We start from the raw sequence: 18,684 nt of genomic DNA on the forward strand, positions 1-18,684 counted from the left end.
GAATACACATTTTTTTCAAATTGAAACATTTTCCAGGTTAGACCATAAACTGGGCCATAAAACAAGACTCAATAGGTTGTGAAAGACTCAAATCACATAAGAAAATAATCTTGTAACAAACCTAAATATTTGTCATTTAAAGAATATTTACCTAATACCAAAAAGGAAATTTTAAATATGTGAATAAATGAAAGCAAAAAAGACAGCTTAGAATTTATGTTTACAGAAAAAGCAGTACTTCAAGGAAAAGTTATATGTAAGTGCACATATAAGAAAAAGAAAATTCTCAAATCAGTACCTAAGCTTCCATCTTAAGAAACTAGATAAGAAGAGAAAATCATACCAAAAGCAAGCAAAGGAAATTATAAAGAATATGGCAAAAAACTAATGAAACAGAAAAATACTAGAGAAAAGTCAATGAAATTAAAAGTTGTTTTTTTGGAAAGATGAACAAAGTTGACAAACCATTAGTTAGACTGACCAAGAAAGAAAAGACACAAATTACCAAAATGAATAGTGAAAGGGGTGCCATTACTACCAGCCTTTTAGAACTTAAAGGTTTTATAAAGAAATATTATAATCAAATGTATGTCATCAATTTATTAATAGAACATAAGATGAAATGGATAAAATTCTAGCAAGACAAGAATTACTAGAAAGAAATTACCAAAACTAATCTAAGAACAAATAGAAAAATATGAGTATAAATTGTAGCAATAAAGAAATTAAGGAATTAAAAATCTTCTGCAAAGAAAATCCCAGGGTTTGATATGGTGAATTCTATCAAATATTCAAAGAAACAATCCTTCAAATCTCTTTCAGAAAGAAGGGAGCACTTCCCAATGTATTTTATCAGTCTAGAGTTATCTGATGTTGGCAGGCAAAGATACCTCAAGAAAAGAACATTTCAAATCAGTTTTTCTCTTGAACATAGATGTAGACATCCTTAACAAAATATTAGCAAACCAAATCTAGCAACTTATAAAAAGGATTATACACAAAGAGCAAGTGAGATTGGTTCTAGAAATGCAAAGTTATTTTAAGATCCAAAATTCAATTAATGTAAATACACTATATTAATAAAGAACAGGACCACATAATTATCTCAGTAGAGTCAGAGAAAGCATTTGCCAAGCTCCAGTATCAATTCATGATTAAAAAAAACAATCTCTAAATAAACCAGGAATAAAGAGAATTTTCTCTGCCTGATGAAGACCGTTCCTGACAAACCTACAGACAGCGTTGTATCCAATGGTGAACGCTGGAATGCTCTCCTCCTGAAATAAGGCAGTGATGTCCCCAGCCACCTCGTCACCACTTCTCTTAGTGTGGTACAGGAAGTTCTGGTCAGGCAGAAAAGATGAAGAAAAGACATTTTGGGAGTGGCAAAAGTCTTTATTCATGGATATGTGTCCTATATATAGAAATTCCTAGGGAGCATACAAATATATAAATTACTAGAACTAATACAAGTTCAGCAGGAAAAAAAATCAACATACAGAAATCAAGTGTTTGTCTAGGTATCAGATATGAACAATCTTCAAGTCAGAAAATAATTTATTATAGTTGAATCAAAAATATTAAAATATTTAGGAAGAAATATAATAGAAGCAGTTCAAAATTTATACACTGAAAACAAAACTGTTGGACAAAGTTTTTTAAAATTTAAATAACTAGGAAGACTGTTCATGGATTGGAAAACTCAATATTATCATTAAGATGGTAATTCTCAAATTGATTCAGTGCAATCCCTGTTTTTTCCTAAAGGGTTTTTATTTTTGGTAAAAATTGACAAGATGATCCTAAAATGTATGTGGAAATGAAAAGGACATAGAATGGCAAAAGTAATTTTGAAAACAAGGAAAATTTTGGAGAACTACTTCTTATATAATTTCACTACTTCTTATAAATCTATATTAATGAATTTGGCAAAATACTAGCATAAAGAAAAAATAAAGATTCAAAATGGTGAACTCAAGGATAAATCCTTATATTTTATGGTCAGTTTTTAGCAGAGCTGCCAACACAACTCAGTTGAAAAGGACAGTGTTTCTAACAACTGGTACTAGAATAATTACATATCCATAGCAGTCCCACTTCTGGGCATATATCCAGAGAACAACATGATCTGATAGGATACATGTACCCTAATGTTCACTGCAGAACTGTTTATAATAGCCACATGGAATCAACCTAAACGTCCATTGACAGAGGAATGGATAAAGATGTGGTATATGTGTGTACACACACACACATGCACACACACACAATGGAATATTACTCAGCCATTTACAAGAATGAAATAGTGCCACTTGCAGCAACATGGATGGACCCAGAGATTGTCATACAGAGTGAAGAAACTCAGAGAAATATTGTATGATATGGCTCATATATGGAATCTAAAAAGAAATGATACAGATGAACTTATTTGCAAAGTAGAAAAAGATTCACAGACTTAAAGAATGAGCTTATGATTGCAGGAGGGAAGGATAGAGGAAGGGATAGTTAGGGATGACATGTACACACTGTTATATTTTAAATGGATAGCCAACACAGGCCTACTGTATAGCACATGGAACTCTGCTCAGTGTTATGTGGCAGCCTGGATGGGAAGGGAGATTGGGGGAGAATGGATCCATGAGTCCATTTGCTGAGTCCCTTTGCTGTTCACTTGAAACTATCACAAAATTGTTTGTTATACAAACAATACAAAATTAAAAGTTAAAAAAAAAAGAAACTTAGATCCTTGACACTCACCATAGAGGAAAATGAACTCAAAATGGATCACAGTCCTGAATATAAGCTCTAAAATTTTAGATCTTCTAGAACACCTTGGATTAGGCAAGACATTCTTAGATACAGTACCAGTAGTAAAGCCATAAAAGAAAAAAAATTGAACTTCATTTAAGTGAACATTTACACTACATGACTAAAAGGATGAAAAGACAAGACCAGACAGAAATATCTGATATAGGACTTATATTCAGAATATATAAAGAACTCTTAAAAATCAGTAAGAAGACAGCCCATTAAAAAAAGGGTAAGATACTTTGATAGAAATTTCTCATCAAAGATGTATGGATGGTAAATGACCACATGAAAAGGTATTCAGCATCATTTGACATTAGGCAAACGTAGATTTAAACCTCAGGATACAACTACACACTACTACAGTGACTGTAATTTAAGTGACAGATAACACCAAGTGTTGGCAAGAATGAAGAGGATCCGGGACCCTAAACATTGTTGGGAAAATAAAATGTTACAGCCAACTTTGGAAAACAGTTTGACAGTTTCCTTAAAAGATAATCAGAGAGACTTCCCTGGTGGTCCAGTGGTTAAGAACCTGCCCGCCAGGGTAGGGGACACAGGTTCAATCCCTGATCCAAAGAGATCTCATGTTCAGCAACTAAGCCTATGTGCCACACTGTTGGGCCTGTGCTCTAGAGCCCGTGAGCCACAATTACTGAGCCTGTGTGCTACAACTACTGAAGCAGCTCATGCGCCTAGAACCTGTGCTCCACATCAAGAGACGCCTCCGCAACGAGAAGCTTGTGTACTGCAACAAACAGTAGCCACCACTCGCTGCAACTGGAGAAAAGCCTGCCCAGCAACAAAGAATCTGTGCAGCCAAAAATGAATAAATAAAAAGTTAATCAGAAGTTTAGCATATAGCCTAGCAACTCTATTTCTGGGACTCTATAAATAGAGTCCTGAAAATACCTGCCTATATTGAAACATTTACACAAACATTATAGCAGAATTACTTGTACTGTTATAACTAAAAAAAAAAAATCAAAAATAGCCATTGATTGGTAAATGGATACAGAAGATGTTATATATGTATGCAATACCAGCCTGTTCAGCAATATAAAGGAACACTGTGATGAATCCTGATACATGCTACAGTGGGAATGAACTTCAAAACCATTTTACCGAGTCAAGAGTCAGCACATTTTGTTTTTCTATGGAAAGCCAGATAGTAAATATTTTATGGTGTGTGGGTCACAGAGCCTCTGTTGCAGCTATTCAGCGCCACTGCCGTAGTGTGGAAGCAGCCGTAGACAGTATGGAGTATGGTTATGTTCAGCATGGTTATGTTCCAATAAATCTTACTTACAAAAACACGTGGCATACTAGATTTGGCCTGCAGACTGTAGCTTGCCACTCCCTGCTAAGTGAAAGAAGCCAGATGAATAAGATTACATATTATATGGTTTCATTTATATTGAAATGCCAGAAAGGGCAAATCTATAGAGGAAATAAAGCCCATTAGTGGTTGCATGTGGCTGGGACTAGGGTGGAGGCGGTGGTGATTGGCTATAAATAGACTCAAGGCAAATATGGGGGGTGATGAAAAAGTCCTAAAAATTGATTCGTGATTATTTTGTACAGCTCTACAAAGTGATTACAACTTATTTAATTTTACCCTTACAATGGATGAAGTTAAGGCAATGTAAATTATACTTCAGTAAAGATGAAAAAAAAAAAAGGAATAGACATAAAAGACTAGTAGGCTTTGTATGGTATATTCATGGTAGATTTTATATAACTGAGCCTGGAAACTTAGGGTAAAGACTAAATAAAATATTAAGAATAGTTATAAAGATGACAAAACTGGAATCTGAGGAAACTATGAAAGCCAAAACTATTAATGTTAATTGAAACAGTAATATTTTAAAAAGTATATGCTACTAAAATTCATTGTGGTTTTTTAAATAACTTTGACCTGCTTCCTTGTCATGGTATCAAATTCAGCTATATCACATCCATTCTTCCTGAGTCAGAGATATGCTCCCCACCTCAGATAATCTGCATCTGGATTTCTGACGTAAATGTCAGTGAAAGCACCTGTATAGTCTACTTCTGCTTTGCTCCAAGCTTATAAGACTACAATGTGAAAATGTTAAAAGAAATACCTAACTATATTTAGGCTACATTTAAGACAATAGAACCCCCTGCAGACCATGAATAGAAGGGAAATCTTTAATGATGAGTAGATGCTGATGTTATCTGACTCACAGAAATCTGAATCGTGTTGGCCAGGTTTCTGTGAGTTGAGCCAAATTTAAGAAACTGTAGATTACTACACATTTTAAGGAGATGGGAATACCAGACCATTTTACCTGTCTCCTGAGAAACCTGTATGCAGGTCAAGAAGCAACAGTTAGAACCCTGGATGGAACAACTGATCGGTTCAAGATTGAGAAAGGAGTACGACAGGGCTGTCTGCCGTCACCCTGTTTGTTTAATCTGTATGCTGAATACGTCATGAACAAAATGCCAACCTAGATGAGTTACAAGCTGCAATCAAGATAGGTGGGAGAAACATAAACCACCTCAGACGTATGGATGACACCACCTTAATGGCAGAAAGCAAAGAAGAACTAAAGAGCCTCTTGATGAGGGTGAAGGAAGAGAGTGAAAGAGCTGGCTTAAAACTAAAAAACACTAATATCATGACTTCCAGCCCTATTACTTCATGGCAAATAGAGGGGGGAAAGGTGGAAGTAGTGACAGACTTCCTCTTCTTGGGCTCAAAAATCACTGCAGATCGTGACTGCAGCCATGAAATCAGGAGACATTTGCTTCTTTGCAGGAAAGCATGACAAACCTAGATAGTGTGTTTAAAAACAGAGACATTACTCTGCCGACAAAGGTCTTTGGTCTTCCCAGTGGTCACATATGGTTGTGACAGCTGGACCGTAAAGAAGGAGGAGCGCCGAAGAACTGATGCCTTCAAACAATGGTGCTGGAGAAGACTCCTGAGCATTGGACAGTGAGGAGATCAAACCAGTCAATCCTAAGGGAAATCAACCCGAATACTCGTTGGAAGGACTGAAGCTGAAACTGAAACTCTAGTATTTTGGTCATGGGTTGCAGACTGCTGACTCATTGGAAAAGTCCCTGATGGTGGAAAAGATTGAGGGCAGAAGGAGACTAGGGTAGGCATCAGAGGATAAAATGGCTGGATGGCACCACCGATGCAATGAACATGAATTTGGGCAAAGTTCAGGAGATCACAAGGGACAGGGAGGCCTGGCCTGCTGCAGTCCACGGGGTCACAAAGAGTCGGACACGACTGGGCGACTGAACACCACCACCACCTTTTAAGAGGGTAAAATGTGTCATGCAAATGGGGGATTGGAACTGGGCTATATGCTTAAAGCAGGGAACTAGGACCATATGTCTAAACAGTAAAACTTGATCTGAAATAATTTCTCCTGACACTATTGGTGTTCTTGTGTAAAAAGAACATCTGTAAAAAAATGGAAATAGTAACCATATGCTATGTGTGGTTATGGTGTCTGGAATAGAGCTGTACTCATGTAGGGGCAAAGCCCCAATCTTCCTGATTTAAGTCTTTCTCTGAAGCCATGCACCTTTGAAACACCATAGTCTTGAGCAACCATGAAATAATATGGCAATAAAGCAGATTCTTTATCAGTTGAACTATGAGCAAGACAGACAGTAAAGAGTTTACAAAGGATAAAACTCCCACATAGAACTTGCAAGTAAGTGTTTTAGGGTATGTAAGGAAATATATTGCTATAAGAGAGAGTGGATACATTAAATAGAGTATATCTGGGAAAATAACACAATCCCCAAAAAGAACTTAGAATATTTAAGAATTTCAAATGAAACAGTAACTCGCAATGAGAAGAGAAGTAAGTAAGAATAGGCAGAATGATAAAGGGTCCTTTCCAAGGCTTATTGGTGAAGTTGAAAAGTTGGTGAAACTGAAAGTAAACTCTTCAGTGGATTAAGTTGACATAGCAGAATTGAGAATTAGTGAATCAAAAGTCTCAAATGAGAAAGTCTGGATGAGCAAATCATCTAGAATATAAAATAAAAAGATAGAAATTGACAGTTTGAATGTCTATCATTAAAAAATCTATGAACAGTAAATGCTGGAGAGGGTATAGAGGAAAGGAAATGCTCCTGTGTGTGCTATTGGTGGGACTGTGAATTGGTACAGCCACTATGGAAAACAGTATGGAGGTTCCATAAAAAACTAAAAGTAGAGCTACCATATGACTCAACAGCCCCACCCCTGGGCATATATCCAGAAAAAACAAAAACTCTAATTCAAAAAGATACATGAACCCATACATTCATAGCAGCACTAGATAAAGATTTACTCAGCCATAAAAAAGAATGAATTCATGCCATTTACAGCAACATGGACGGACCTAAAGATTATCCTACTAAATGAAGTGAGTCAGAAAGAGATACCATATGATGTCACTCGTATGTGGAATCTAAAATAAGATACAAATGAACTTATTTACAAAACGGAAGCAAACTCACAGACATGGAAAACAAACTTATGGTTACCAAAGGAGAAAGAGACTAGGTGGGGAAGATAAATTAGGAGTTTGGGATTAGCGGGTACAAGTGATTATATATGAAGCAGATACCAACAAGGACTTACTGTATAGCACAGGAAGCTATATTCAATATCCTGTAGTAGACCATAATGGAAAAACATATGAAAAAGAATAGATAGATCTACAACTTAACACTTTGTTATATACCAGAAACTAATACAACATTGTAAATCAATACTTCAATAAAAAATAATTTTTAAAAAGATAGAGGTTAAAAATATGAAAGAGAAGTTAAGAAACATGGAAAACAGACTGAGTAAGGAGTCTCCAAAGGAAAGAATAGTAGGTATCAGGGAAGAGATATTTCTTAAAGTTTGACAATATGCTGGATTTGGAGAGTGACATGGGTCTTTAGATTGAAAAAGCCCACCAATTCCTTGGAGGCCAAACAAAACAAAAATTTCCATTTCTAGGTCTGGTGAGTTGTAGATCAAGCACACACACACATACTCATTCTTGCAATTAGAAATAAGCAGATTACCTATGAAAAAAACTGGGAATCAGATTATCAACTCATTTATCAGAACCTGTAATTGATAGCCGTGTACAGAGTAGTGATGGGTTGTGTCACATAACCTGTATAGTCGATTTACAATGTTGTGTTAGTTTCTGCCATACAGCAAAGTGAATGTTATACATATATCTACTCATTTCCAGATTCGTTTCCCATATCGTTCTTTACAGAATATTGAGAAGAGTTCCCTGTGCCATTGAGTACATCCTTATTAGTTATCTGTTTTATATAGTAATGTGTATATGTCAATCCCAGTCTTCCAATTTATCCCCCTTACCCCACTTTCTCCCCTGGTAACCGTGTTTGTTTTCTACATCTGTGACTCTATTTCTGTTTTTATGGTACTTGATATGTATACATTTAATAGAGGTAAAAGAGAAAAAAGGTAAATTTTAAAGATGTTTTTTAGCATACATTATCAGCCTGTAGTGACACTGTATTTGATCATGGATTAGCATCAAATGAATAAGACTGTATGCTCAAAATTGTGTAAAAGCATGTAGAATTTTAAAAGAAACAGTAGGTAAAATCTGCTTTTTAAAGAGCTTAATTACATATTAGGAAAGGCAACTAAGGCTTTAAGGGGTAATAAAAGGACTTTATATTAACTCTCACTGTCCTTTATTTGGTGAGAGAAGTTCAGTGCAAAACTAGAAGCTCTTACACTCCTGTGATTCCTGTAAGTGAGCATGCATTCCAGTCTCTCATAAAGCCTCCTCCTTATTTCATGGTTGTAGTCGCTCCTCTTCTAGCTAGCGCATACTACCACTGAGGGGCTTCCTGGGGGAAGGGAACCTGAGCTCCGTTGTCTTTTTTGCTCACCTCTGTCCTGACTCCGTAGCTGCTGTATCTCAGCCTCTGGAGTTGGAGCTTACGGGAGAGGTGGGGTGGTAGTGGTCGAGTTGTGTTAGTTGCTCAGTCGTGTCTGACTCTGAGACACCATGAACTGTAGGTCTCCAGCCTCCTCTATCCATGAATTCTCCAGGCAAGAATATTGGAGTGGGTAGCCATGCCCTCCTCCAGGGGATCTTCCTGACCCAGGGATCAAACCTATGTCTCCTGCACTGCAGGCAGATTCTTAGCAACTGAACCACCAGGGAAGCCCATAGAGCCCATAGAGCTTCCCTGGTGGTTCAGATGGTAAGAATCTGCCTTCTCCAATGGGGAGATAAAGGGAACAGAAATGTTCCTGCTTGCTGGTACTGTTATAAGGTACCTTTCTATTGCCTGGTCTTGACAGATTTTTGAAACTGACTTTCTTTTGAAATTTCTTGGGTTCTTTGGACATCCCTTGTTGCTGCATCTCTTTCCTACGGTTCTATCTTACTTTCTCCAAAGACTGTAGAATTCTAGAAATAATGTTCAGTTTCTCCAGTGTTGAGCTCTGTTTACCCTTTGGGGTAGCCCTCCTAGGTAGAACCTAAGCCAGCCCTCCACTGGGACTCTCACTTTCAAATTTCCCAGATGGTTACTGAGAAACTCGCACATTTGAAAAATCTGGTTACTGTCTGGGAGTTGAGGCTGACTCTGATGCAACAGTAAATCTCCATCATCCTAGCTCAGCGTTATCGGTATCAGGAGTGGGAGTCAGATTCCAGTCTGTCACGTCCTTTTATCTGTGAGGAACAATCAGTCTTTCCAAGATGTTCCATTAAAACTCCTTTCTCTTCGTTTGAGGCAGAAGAGGAAATACACTGGTTCACATCTTGGATTTTATTTTTTCTACTGATAGTCTAATATGTTAGCCTTTTACTAGTTCACGGACGCTAGCAGAAGCCATGAGGCTTATGGTTTAGAGACAATGGACTTTATTATTCACAGCATCACAAGTAACAAGACTATTGAGTTGGCATTAGTTCCTGTAAACCCCAGTGGGGGTGATGGAGAGGGTCTAAGTGGATGCCTGCACAAATAATAGATCACATTACAGGACAGAAACAGAACTTGGAGAATCCACTGTTTTTACATTAATAGTAAGGAGTAAGTAAACCTACTCTTTATGCCAGAGGGTGATGTTCCCAGACAGAATATAAGTAATATTACTATATTGCTGTTTTGGCTCTTTTACATTGTTTCTGATTTTGATAAAGATAAGTTTAAAAAGTGAGTATTTTTAAGTTCTTCAGTGGATATAAGAAAAAAATCATAGTTTGCTTCTTTATCTCATCAATAAGCTCTCTTATTACTTGGGATAGTTTTTCTCTTAAGTGAAATGATTAGGGACATTTCTTGTTTCTGATCAAATAGTGATTAACAGATATTGTTGGGATCTTTCTTTTTTCAGTAAGAAAAATAAAAGTTTCCTCATAATCATTACTAAGAGTATAACTGCCCTAATGTTCTGTTAACTCTTGCTATTTAAAAAGAATTGTTTTATCATACCATACTGGAGGAAAATAATTGCAGTAATATTTTCTCTGGACCTAAAAGACAACATTCTGAAGAATTTTTATTTACGTATGTGGTAAAACCTTAAAAGTACAAATACTCATCCAGTAAATTCTGAGTTCACATTAAGTTGAATTGTAAAGATGTCATATTTTCATTATTTAAAATTGGACCAGTAAGAATGGTATTTAGGGTCATCAAACTGCTTACTGAAAAAGAAATATATCAGTAAGTTAGTATGTAGTCAGTTAATTGCCACATCAAATTTTTGTTCATCTTTACTGCAGTTTCACATCTTGCAATATCTCCAACATTAAGAAAGGAAGTTACTTTGCGAAGTGGTTGAGATTATGAGCCAATACATAGTGAGGTATATAGTGGTTGTTTGTGAGCATTAATGTAGTGCTGCTTTCAGCAGCACTGGTAGCTAATAGAAAGAGGCTATGAAATAAAGGCTAAAGGACTGGGTCTGCTGTTTATTAGTTGTGTTACCTTGGGAAAGATACTTTACTTTTTAAAGGGCTTCCTCATCTGTAAAACAGTTACAGTATATCTGTGCAATCTAGTTGTTTTACGAACTTTTTTCTCAATGTTAGTCTGATATTATTGTCAGCATTCCTCTATTGACAATTATACCTTATTGGTAAATAAATTTCTGTATCAAAAACCAAAGTGTCCCAAAGGTAGCTATATCTGTGGAGGTAAATCTGTACATGGAAATATCTGTTTCTTTGACTGGGGTGGGGGTTTCTGGGAGTCTGCAGGTGGGCATGCCTGTGTACCGGTGATGCCTGTGCAGGTGACAGCTCCCTATTCATATGTGTGTGCTTACACATGTGTGTGTTCTTTATATATGCAGTTTGTACACACATATGCCTATGTGTGTGCATTTGGGTGTCAGAGGACTGAATAGTCCTGTCCGACTGTAGTCCACCAGGCTCCTCTGTCCATGGAATTCTCTGCGCAACAATACTGGAGTGGGTTGTCATTCCCTTCTCCCTTCCAGAGTATCTTCCTGACCCAGGGATCCAACCTGGGTCTCCTGCATTGAAGGCAGATTCTTTACCATCTGAGCTACCAGGGAAGCCCCAGTTATTTCATTAGCATTTGTCTTTTGGAAAATGAAAGAAAAAAGGAAAACAGCATGATTTGCTCATATTTATGTTAAGTAAAAGTTTTAAATTTTATTTTAGTGTTACAGTAGGTACGTTGCATTTTAAATTCCTTTGAAGATTGTCAAAGGATATAGTATGTAAACTCTGTTTTCATACTGCAGAACCTTTCTTTTGAGACATTGATCTTTGTAAGCACTCAAGTTTGTCATGTATTCTCATTTTTCGCATAAAAGGGAATAACAGCTTGAGATTTATAACTTCTCAAACTATATTTTCAGGAAAATTTGTTGGATTAATACCTTTAGTAATTGTTTTTGGTCTTTTAACAGCTCGGCTGTTGTCATTTGTATGTTTTCCTATTGATATGTCTGTCTTACTTTTTGTAAGATTCTTTCTCTCCTTGTGAGTTATTAATTTGATTCTTTAGGCAGTATAGAATAGTGATTAAGAGAGCAAACTCTGGAATTCCACTTCCTTAAGTTCATGTACTTGTTTCACCACTTAACTGTGTGGCTTTCAACAAACTAACCTTCCCGCCCCTCAGTTTCCTCACCTATAAAATGAGGACAATAATAGCATTTATCTCATGTTTCTATTGAGAAATGAATGAGAACAAAATAGAAAATATTTCATTTTATAATAATATAAATATGAGTGGCAAAGTGCCGTTTTCCTGGTGTTAATCTAGCTCTCGTCTCATTTTTCCCTTTGGATCTTGCTTCCATTCCTATTGCATCTACTTAGTCTGGTTAAGATTTCTCAGTTCCCTGCCTACTATAGAGCAGAATTCATTTGAGAAATATCACCCTCTGTCCCTTCCTTTTCAGTACCTGAGGCAAAAATAATCGACTAGTATTCTGAGGCTTAAAGTTTAGGGTTGTTTTTTTTTTTTAAGTGTTAACAATATGGGAGAAACTATCAGGACAAAAATTACAAATAAACAAGGGTGATATGACCAGGTTTCCAAAAATGTACAGTAAAATGTGTTCCTAGTTCTTAGATTTTAAGTGGGACCAGTCTCTGATTTTTCTTTATCTAATTCCACAAATATTTTAGTCATTTCTTAGTGAATATTTATGATAATTCTTCTCCCTACAGTTATTATTTCTTCTTTGTGACCTTGGGGCACTTATGCCCTATCTTTTTAAAATGTCAGAGTACATGTGCTTAAGATCCGTTTCATGTTTAGAGAATGCTCCTCTCTCCTTCCCTCTTAAGTTTTATTGAGGTATAATTGACATATAACATCATACAAGCTTACGGTATATGCAGCATAATAATTTGATACATGTATATATTGTAAAGTGAATACCACAAGAAGTTTAGTAAACATATCCATCACATCATAATTTTATAATTTTTGTTTGTGTAGATAGGAACTTTTAAGCTCTATTCTCATAGCAACTGTCAAATATACAATAGAGTGTTATTAACTACAGTCACTATGCTATCCATTACACCCCCAAAATTTACTCATCTTATAACTGGATGCTTGTACACTTTGACCATTCTCACCCATTTTCTGCCCCTGGCAACCAGCAAGCTGTTCTCTGAGTTGTTTTTTGTTTGTTTATTTTCAGATTCCATATATGAGTGAGCTCATACAGTATTTAACTTTATCTGACTTATTTCACTTAGAATACCCTCAAGGTCCATTCTTAATTTTGTTCTTAAGTATTGCTAATGAATATTTAGAAACACAAGTAAGATTCATCTATAGTTTAAGAAATGCAGTTAGTATAACTCAGGGTTCCCTTTATAAAGGAAGGTTGTATGCGAGTTTCACTGTAGTAACCAGGGTGAGTAGACTCACTGAAGTGAGAACCAAGAGCTTTATGTGAGATTGACTAGAGAGGGTGCCTTAGGCAGGAGGGGGTGTATGACTAGATCGGACATTACAACTCCCTAAGCCCCTTCCTGGGGCTTCCCTGGTAGCTCAGATGGTAAAGAATCTGCCTGCAGTGCAGGAGACTTGGGTTCAATCCCTGGGTCGGGATGATCCCCTGGAGAAGGGAATGGCAGCCCACTACAGTATTTGTGCCTGGAGAATTCCATGGACAGAAGAGCCTGGCAGGCTACAGTCTATGGGGTCGCAAATAGTCGGACACAACTGAGTAACTAACACACACATCAGCGCCTTCCTCCCAGAGATACCTTTGTGTCTACTGGTACTGAGGTTAGGGAGAAGAGATGGCTTTGGATAACCATGGGCTCTTGAGCATCCAAGGGAGAAGAGAAGAATTCTAAGTGAAAGTATGGAAGGCAAGAATATTTGCAGTTGTTATATGCATAAGCCACTCTTCTGAATGTCATGTAAGGAAACATGGGAATCTCTTATATTCTGAAGCAAAGGAAGATTTATTCTACCCTGCTTTCATTCTATATGGTTCCTGAGTAAAAGTTGTAATGTTTTGATTATGTATCTAGTAAGATGGGCTTTCCTTTTATTCTAATCTCTAATTTGTAAACAAAAGCATAACAATGTTATAATCCAGAGATAAACAGTATTATGTGGAAACTATAAGGTTGCATAGTATAAGTTGGTATTCCAAGCAAAGAAGGGTGTGTATCATTATGTTAAAGAGTGGTATGTTAAAGAACGAAAACTTCTGGTTTATTATGATATCTCAAAGCCCTTTAAAAAGAGACTGATTAGGATTGATCAGTTTTCAGATTTTTTTTTTTTAAGATTATTTTAAAAATGAAAAAGTACACACTGCTTTGATTAGTCTGTAAGCATTATGGGCTCTTCTCTACAAGCTCTTTAAAACACCAGTTTTGAAACACCACTGCTGCTAAGTCACTTCAGTCGTGTCCGACTCTGTGGGACCCCATAGACGGCAGCCCACCAGGCTCCCCCATCCCTGGGATTCTCCAGGCAAGAACACTGGAGTGGATTGCCATTTCCTTCTCCAATGCATGAAAGTGGAAAGTGAAAGTGAAGTCCCTCAGTCACGTCCAACTCTTCACAACCCCATGGACTGCAGCCCACCAGGCTCCTGCATCCATGGGATTTTCCAGGCAAGAGTACTGGAGTGGGGTGCCGTTGGCTTCTCCGTGAAACACCACTAAAACATCATTAATACTCAGAAAACAATTTTATACCTCTGTCCTAATTAAATAACTTGTACAATTTGAAATTCTATTTATCTTTTATCATAGTCTGGCTTGATTTATAATGATTACCAACTAATTTTGATTCCTTTTCTCATGAAAATTAATATTCTCTAGAAGAAAATGATGTCATTTCAACAGAGAGCAAGGAACACAAATGTTAACATAATCTCATTTGTATATCTTTGTAAGGAAATTGTATGTGATGTCCTTAAAGCTACAAAGAGTTTGAAAACACTAGAGGAGACTAAGGATCTTACTTAAAAGGAAAAATATAGATTTTCTTTTAGGTTCTCTATTTTCTTCCATGCTGCTTCTCTTCTGTTTGCCACAGGTAAAAATAAATTTTCCCAGCAACCCATATGCTTTTCCCCTTGAACATTTATAGGCTTTAATAGCGACTGTCTATTTTGCTTTTTATTGCCATGATTATTCAAGGTAAGCATTTTGCTAACATCTCTTTGAGAAAATCAATATATTTTACATACTTTACTTTGTATTGGCACTTTGCCTTGTAAGTAACATAAAATTGGGCTCATTGTAGGCATTCAAGGAGTACCTACTAATTGATTCATGTCATCATCTACAAAGAAAATATTAAGTAACTTGCCCCAAATTGCTAATGATTCCCTTTGAAAATGCTCAGGTATATTTTCCTTCTGGTCTGGCACAGTTTAAGATGATTGTATAGCACCTAAAATATATTAATAGTTTGATGAATTCCAAGCCATATTATAGAAATGACTTTTCTCTTAAGCCTTAAGAGTATTACTATTCCATTTAGGAAGATACCTAAGTTATATTTGTTTTTAAATGTATGTCACTATAGCCAAGTGTCTGTCAGTGAATAAGTAGATAAAGAAGATGTGGCATAAGTACTCAGCAATGAGGAAGAAGGAAATCCTGCCTTTTGTAAACAATATAGATGAACCTTGAGGGCATTATGCTAAGTGAAGTAAATCTGTTAGAGAAAGACAAATATTGAATGTTATCACTGCTTTGTGATACCGGAGAAGAAAAGCCAAACTCAAAGAAACTGAGGGTTGAGTGGTGGTTGCTAGGGACTGAAGGGTAAAGGAAACGGGGAGTAGCCACAGGGTGCACACTTTCAGTTACAAGATGGATGAGTTCTGGGGAATCTAAAGTATAGGATTTTGATTCTAGGTAGTAATAGTGTTATTACTTCAAAGCTGCTAAGAGAATAAATCTCAAATTATGTAATGGAGTAGAGCTATTATGCTATAGTAGCATTCTGCAGTATACAATGGCATCAAATCAACATGTTGTACACCTTAATTTACACAATGTTATATGTCACTTATATCTCAATAAAGCTGGAAAATAAAAATTTTGTGACTAAAAGTAATATATAGTAAGATGTTAAATACAAGTAACTAATGCTAAATGCCATAAGGATTTACACCGTGGGATTTTTGTTGTTGTTGTTCAGAAATTAGTATACCAGATCAATTTTGTTTATATAAGATGGGAACTTAGAAAGTAATGTGATCCCTGTATATTAAGAGATTGGGTTTGACTTCAGTCAGTGGGCATATGAATTACTAGTTTCACACCTTAGAAAAAATGCTTAGAAGGGAAGATACCTCTGGTGTTACAAAGGTAAAATATGAAATAATCTGGGGGAAATTTAGTCTATGTATTTACCAACAACACTGTTTAAATTGTATAAGTGAAGCATTTGTAGCACATATTTCTTATTTTCAATGGTTTCAACTATTAAAAATTGGAGAATAAATCATTGTAATGAAATATCTCTTCTTGAAATCTTTGATAAAATTTTTATTTTTTAATATCCAAACTTAAAAAAATAAATGCTTAAAGCTTGGTATTCACTTTTGTTCTCTTCTTCCTTCTCTTTCCCTCTCCCCAAAGCAGATTGCCAAACTGAGGCAGCAACTACAGCGTAGTAAACAGAGTAGTCGGCACAGTAAGGAGAAAGATCGTCAGTCACCTCTCCATGGCAACCATATAGCAATCAGTCACACTCAGGTAGGCTAACAACTCGTTGTCCAGATTGGAATAATTCCTTTCAAAGGGTTCATTGTAAGGAAGACTCCATCCTTTTAGGATAAAAAAAAAATAATGTATATCTCTAGCTTGATTAAATTACAGTGAGTGTTTTTTATAAAAAAAATGTTTTTGTTTTAGCCATATGTATAATCTTTAAATAACAGACAGAGTGTAATGGTCTCAAGGATGATTGATACTGTCCTGGACAGAAATCCTAGCTCATTCACTGACTAAGCAACTCTGGGCATTTTCTTATTTAATCTTCTAATAGTACCTTAACCCATCTATCTCTGGTTGCTTTGTATATTTTACTCCACTTTACTTATGAAGAAATTGAGAATTAGTGTTTTTGTCCCCCCACCCTACCAAACTTGTACTGATATATCCTATGGAGCAAAATTTAGGAAATGATATTCTAAATTTACTTACAAATATTAATGTAAATTTTAGTAAATCAAATATTGTAATATAGCAGAAGCAGCCCAAGTTGCATATCAAAAAAAATTTTAATTAGGGTTTTTCACAAATGTAAGGATGATTCAACATTAGGAAATGCATTGTTAGTTCATTGCACTAGAAAGTCAAAGCAGATGCTGAATAACACTTGATTAAAACTCAGTATCCATATGTGATAAAAACTTATTTTAAAATAGGATACTTCCTAATGTAACTACCTGCAAATGTGGTGAGATCCTAACAGTAAAATACTGAAAGTATTTCAGTTAAAAATAAAAGTTAAGTCATAGATGTCTGTAATTATTGATGTTATTTGCTATTAGTTTAGAGGTTCTAGACAGAGCAGTAAGAAAAAGGAATGTTATCACTATTTGTGATATTATTGTATATTTAGAAAATTAAAGTGAATTTGTTGAACTATTAAAACTAACGATAGGATGAAATGGAAAATACTGGCAACACCAAGTATTGATGAGGATGTGAAACAATTAGAACAGCTACACATTGCTGGTGGGAACACAAAATGGTACAGCTACTTTGGTAAGAAGTTTGGCATTTTCTGAAGAAGTTAACATACGCTGACCATACAGCTCAGGAATTCTACTCTTTGGTATCTGTTCATGAGAAATAAAACATAATGTCTTCACAGAGACATCTATATCAATGTTCATGGCAGCAGCATTTATAAAACTCAAAACATGGAAAGCAGCAAATATCCAGAAACTGGTGAATAGATAAACAACACTTCATACATCCATACACTGTAATACTATTCAGCAGTAAAAAGAAGGAACTGATGGTCTTTATGACAGTTTGGCTGAATCTCAAAACATGCCAGTTAAAGAAGTCAGAAGCAAAAGGCTACATTACCGTACATCTTCAAAAAGGCAAAATGTTGCCTTTTTGAAAAGTATTAGAAAAGCTGACTGTAGAAAAGCCCTAGAGACATTTTTTTGGATGATAGAAGTTTCTAAAATGTGATTATACTGATAATTGGATGACTGTATACATTTACAAAGCTCAAAGAATTGCATACTTAAAATGGGAGGATTTTACTGTATGCCAGTTATACCTCATCAGAGCTGTAAAACCAACATTGCAGACATTTCAAGAGAAAATTCACATATGCCTTCCTTTTTTTCTTCTTAATCTGGTAGAATTAATATACCATTCATTCTTATTTGTTTATTTCAAGCACCTTTCCTGAATATCTATTGACTTACTGATTAACAAGAAAAGATTTATACACTTGTTCCCAATTTACATTGATTTTTTTTGGCATTGTGGTTAACTAAAAATAATTATCTTGCTATACATACTGAAATACTTATAGATGAAATATGAAGTCTAGAATGTGTGTTAATACTCCAGGAACAAAAGCAAGTGGATGTTTAGATGAAATAAGATTAGAAAATGTTAATAAGTTTTGGAGCTGGATTATGTACACCTGTTAGGTATTCTGTTAATTTTGATTATAATTTCTCACAATAAAAAGATTGAGAACGTAAAAATGGATAAAATATAAACACATAAAAATCTATTATTTTCTCCTGTACTAGTAAAGGTAAAATACTGTTCCTTCTACTTATAACATTCCTGACACCAAAGGCGTGGGGTTTTTTCCACACCAACTAATGAATTCTCCGACTCTTTAGACACCAACCAGGCATCCTAC

The 18,684-nt window shown here is 35.8% G+C and overlaps 1 protein-coding gene across 1 annotated transcript in view; it reads left to right on the top strand.

The window, feature by feature from the left end:
• GLCCI1 (glucocorticoid induced 1) overlaps positions 1 to 18,684 on the top strand; it is a 110,345-nt gene that overhangs the window by 61,969 nt on the left and 29,692 nt on the right. Inside the window, exon 5 of the mRNA XM_040260509.1 lies at positions 16,416 to 16,532. Within this exon, the coding sequence (XP_040116443.1) occupies positions 16,416 to 16,532 (117 nt within the window). The remainder of the gene's footprint in view (positions 1 to 16,415; positions 16,533 to 18,684) is intronic.

The sequence above is a fragment of the Oryx dammah genome, unplaced genomic scaffold (assembly GCF_014754425.2).
Source record: "Oryx dammah isolate SB20612 unplaced genomic scaffold, SCBI_Odam_1.1 HiC_scaffold_18, whole genome shotgun sequence".
In the NCBI taxonomy this organism is placed as follows: Eukaryota; Metazoa; Chordata; class Mammalia; order Artiodactyla; family Bovidae; genus Oryx; species Oryx dammah.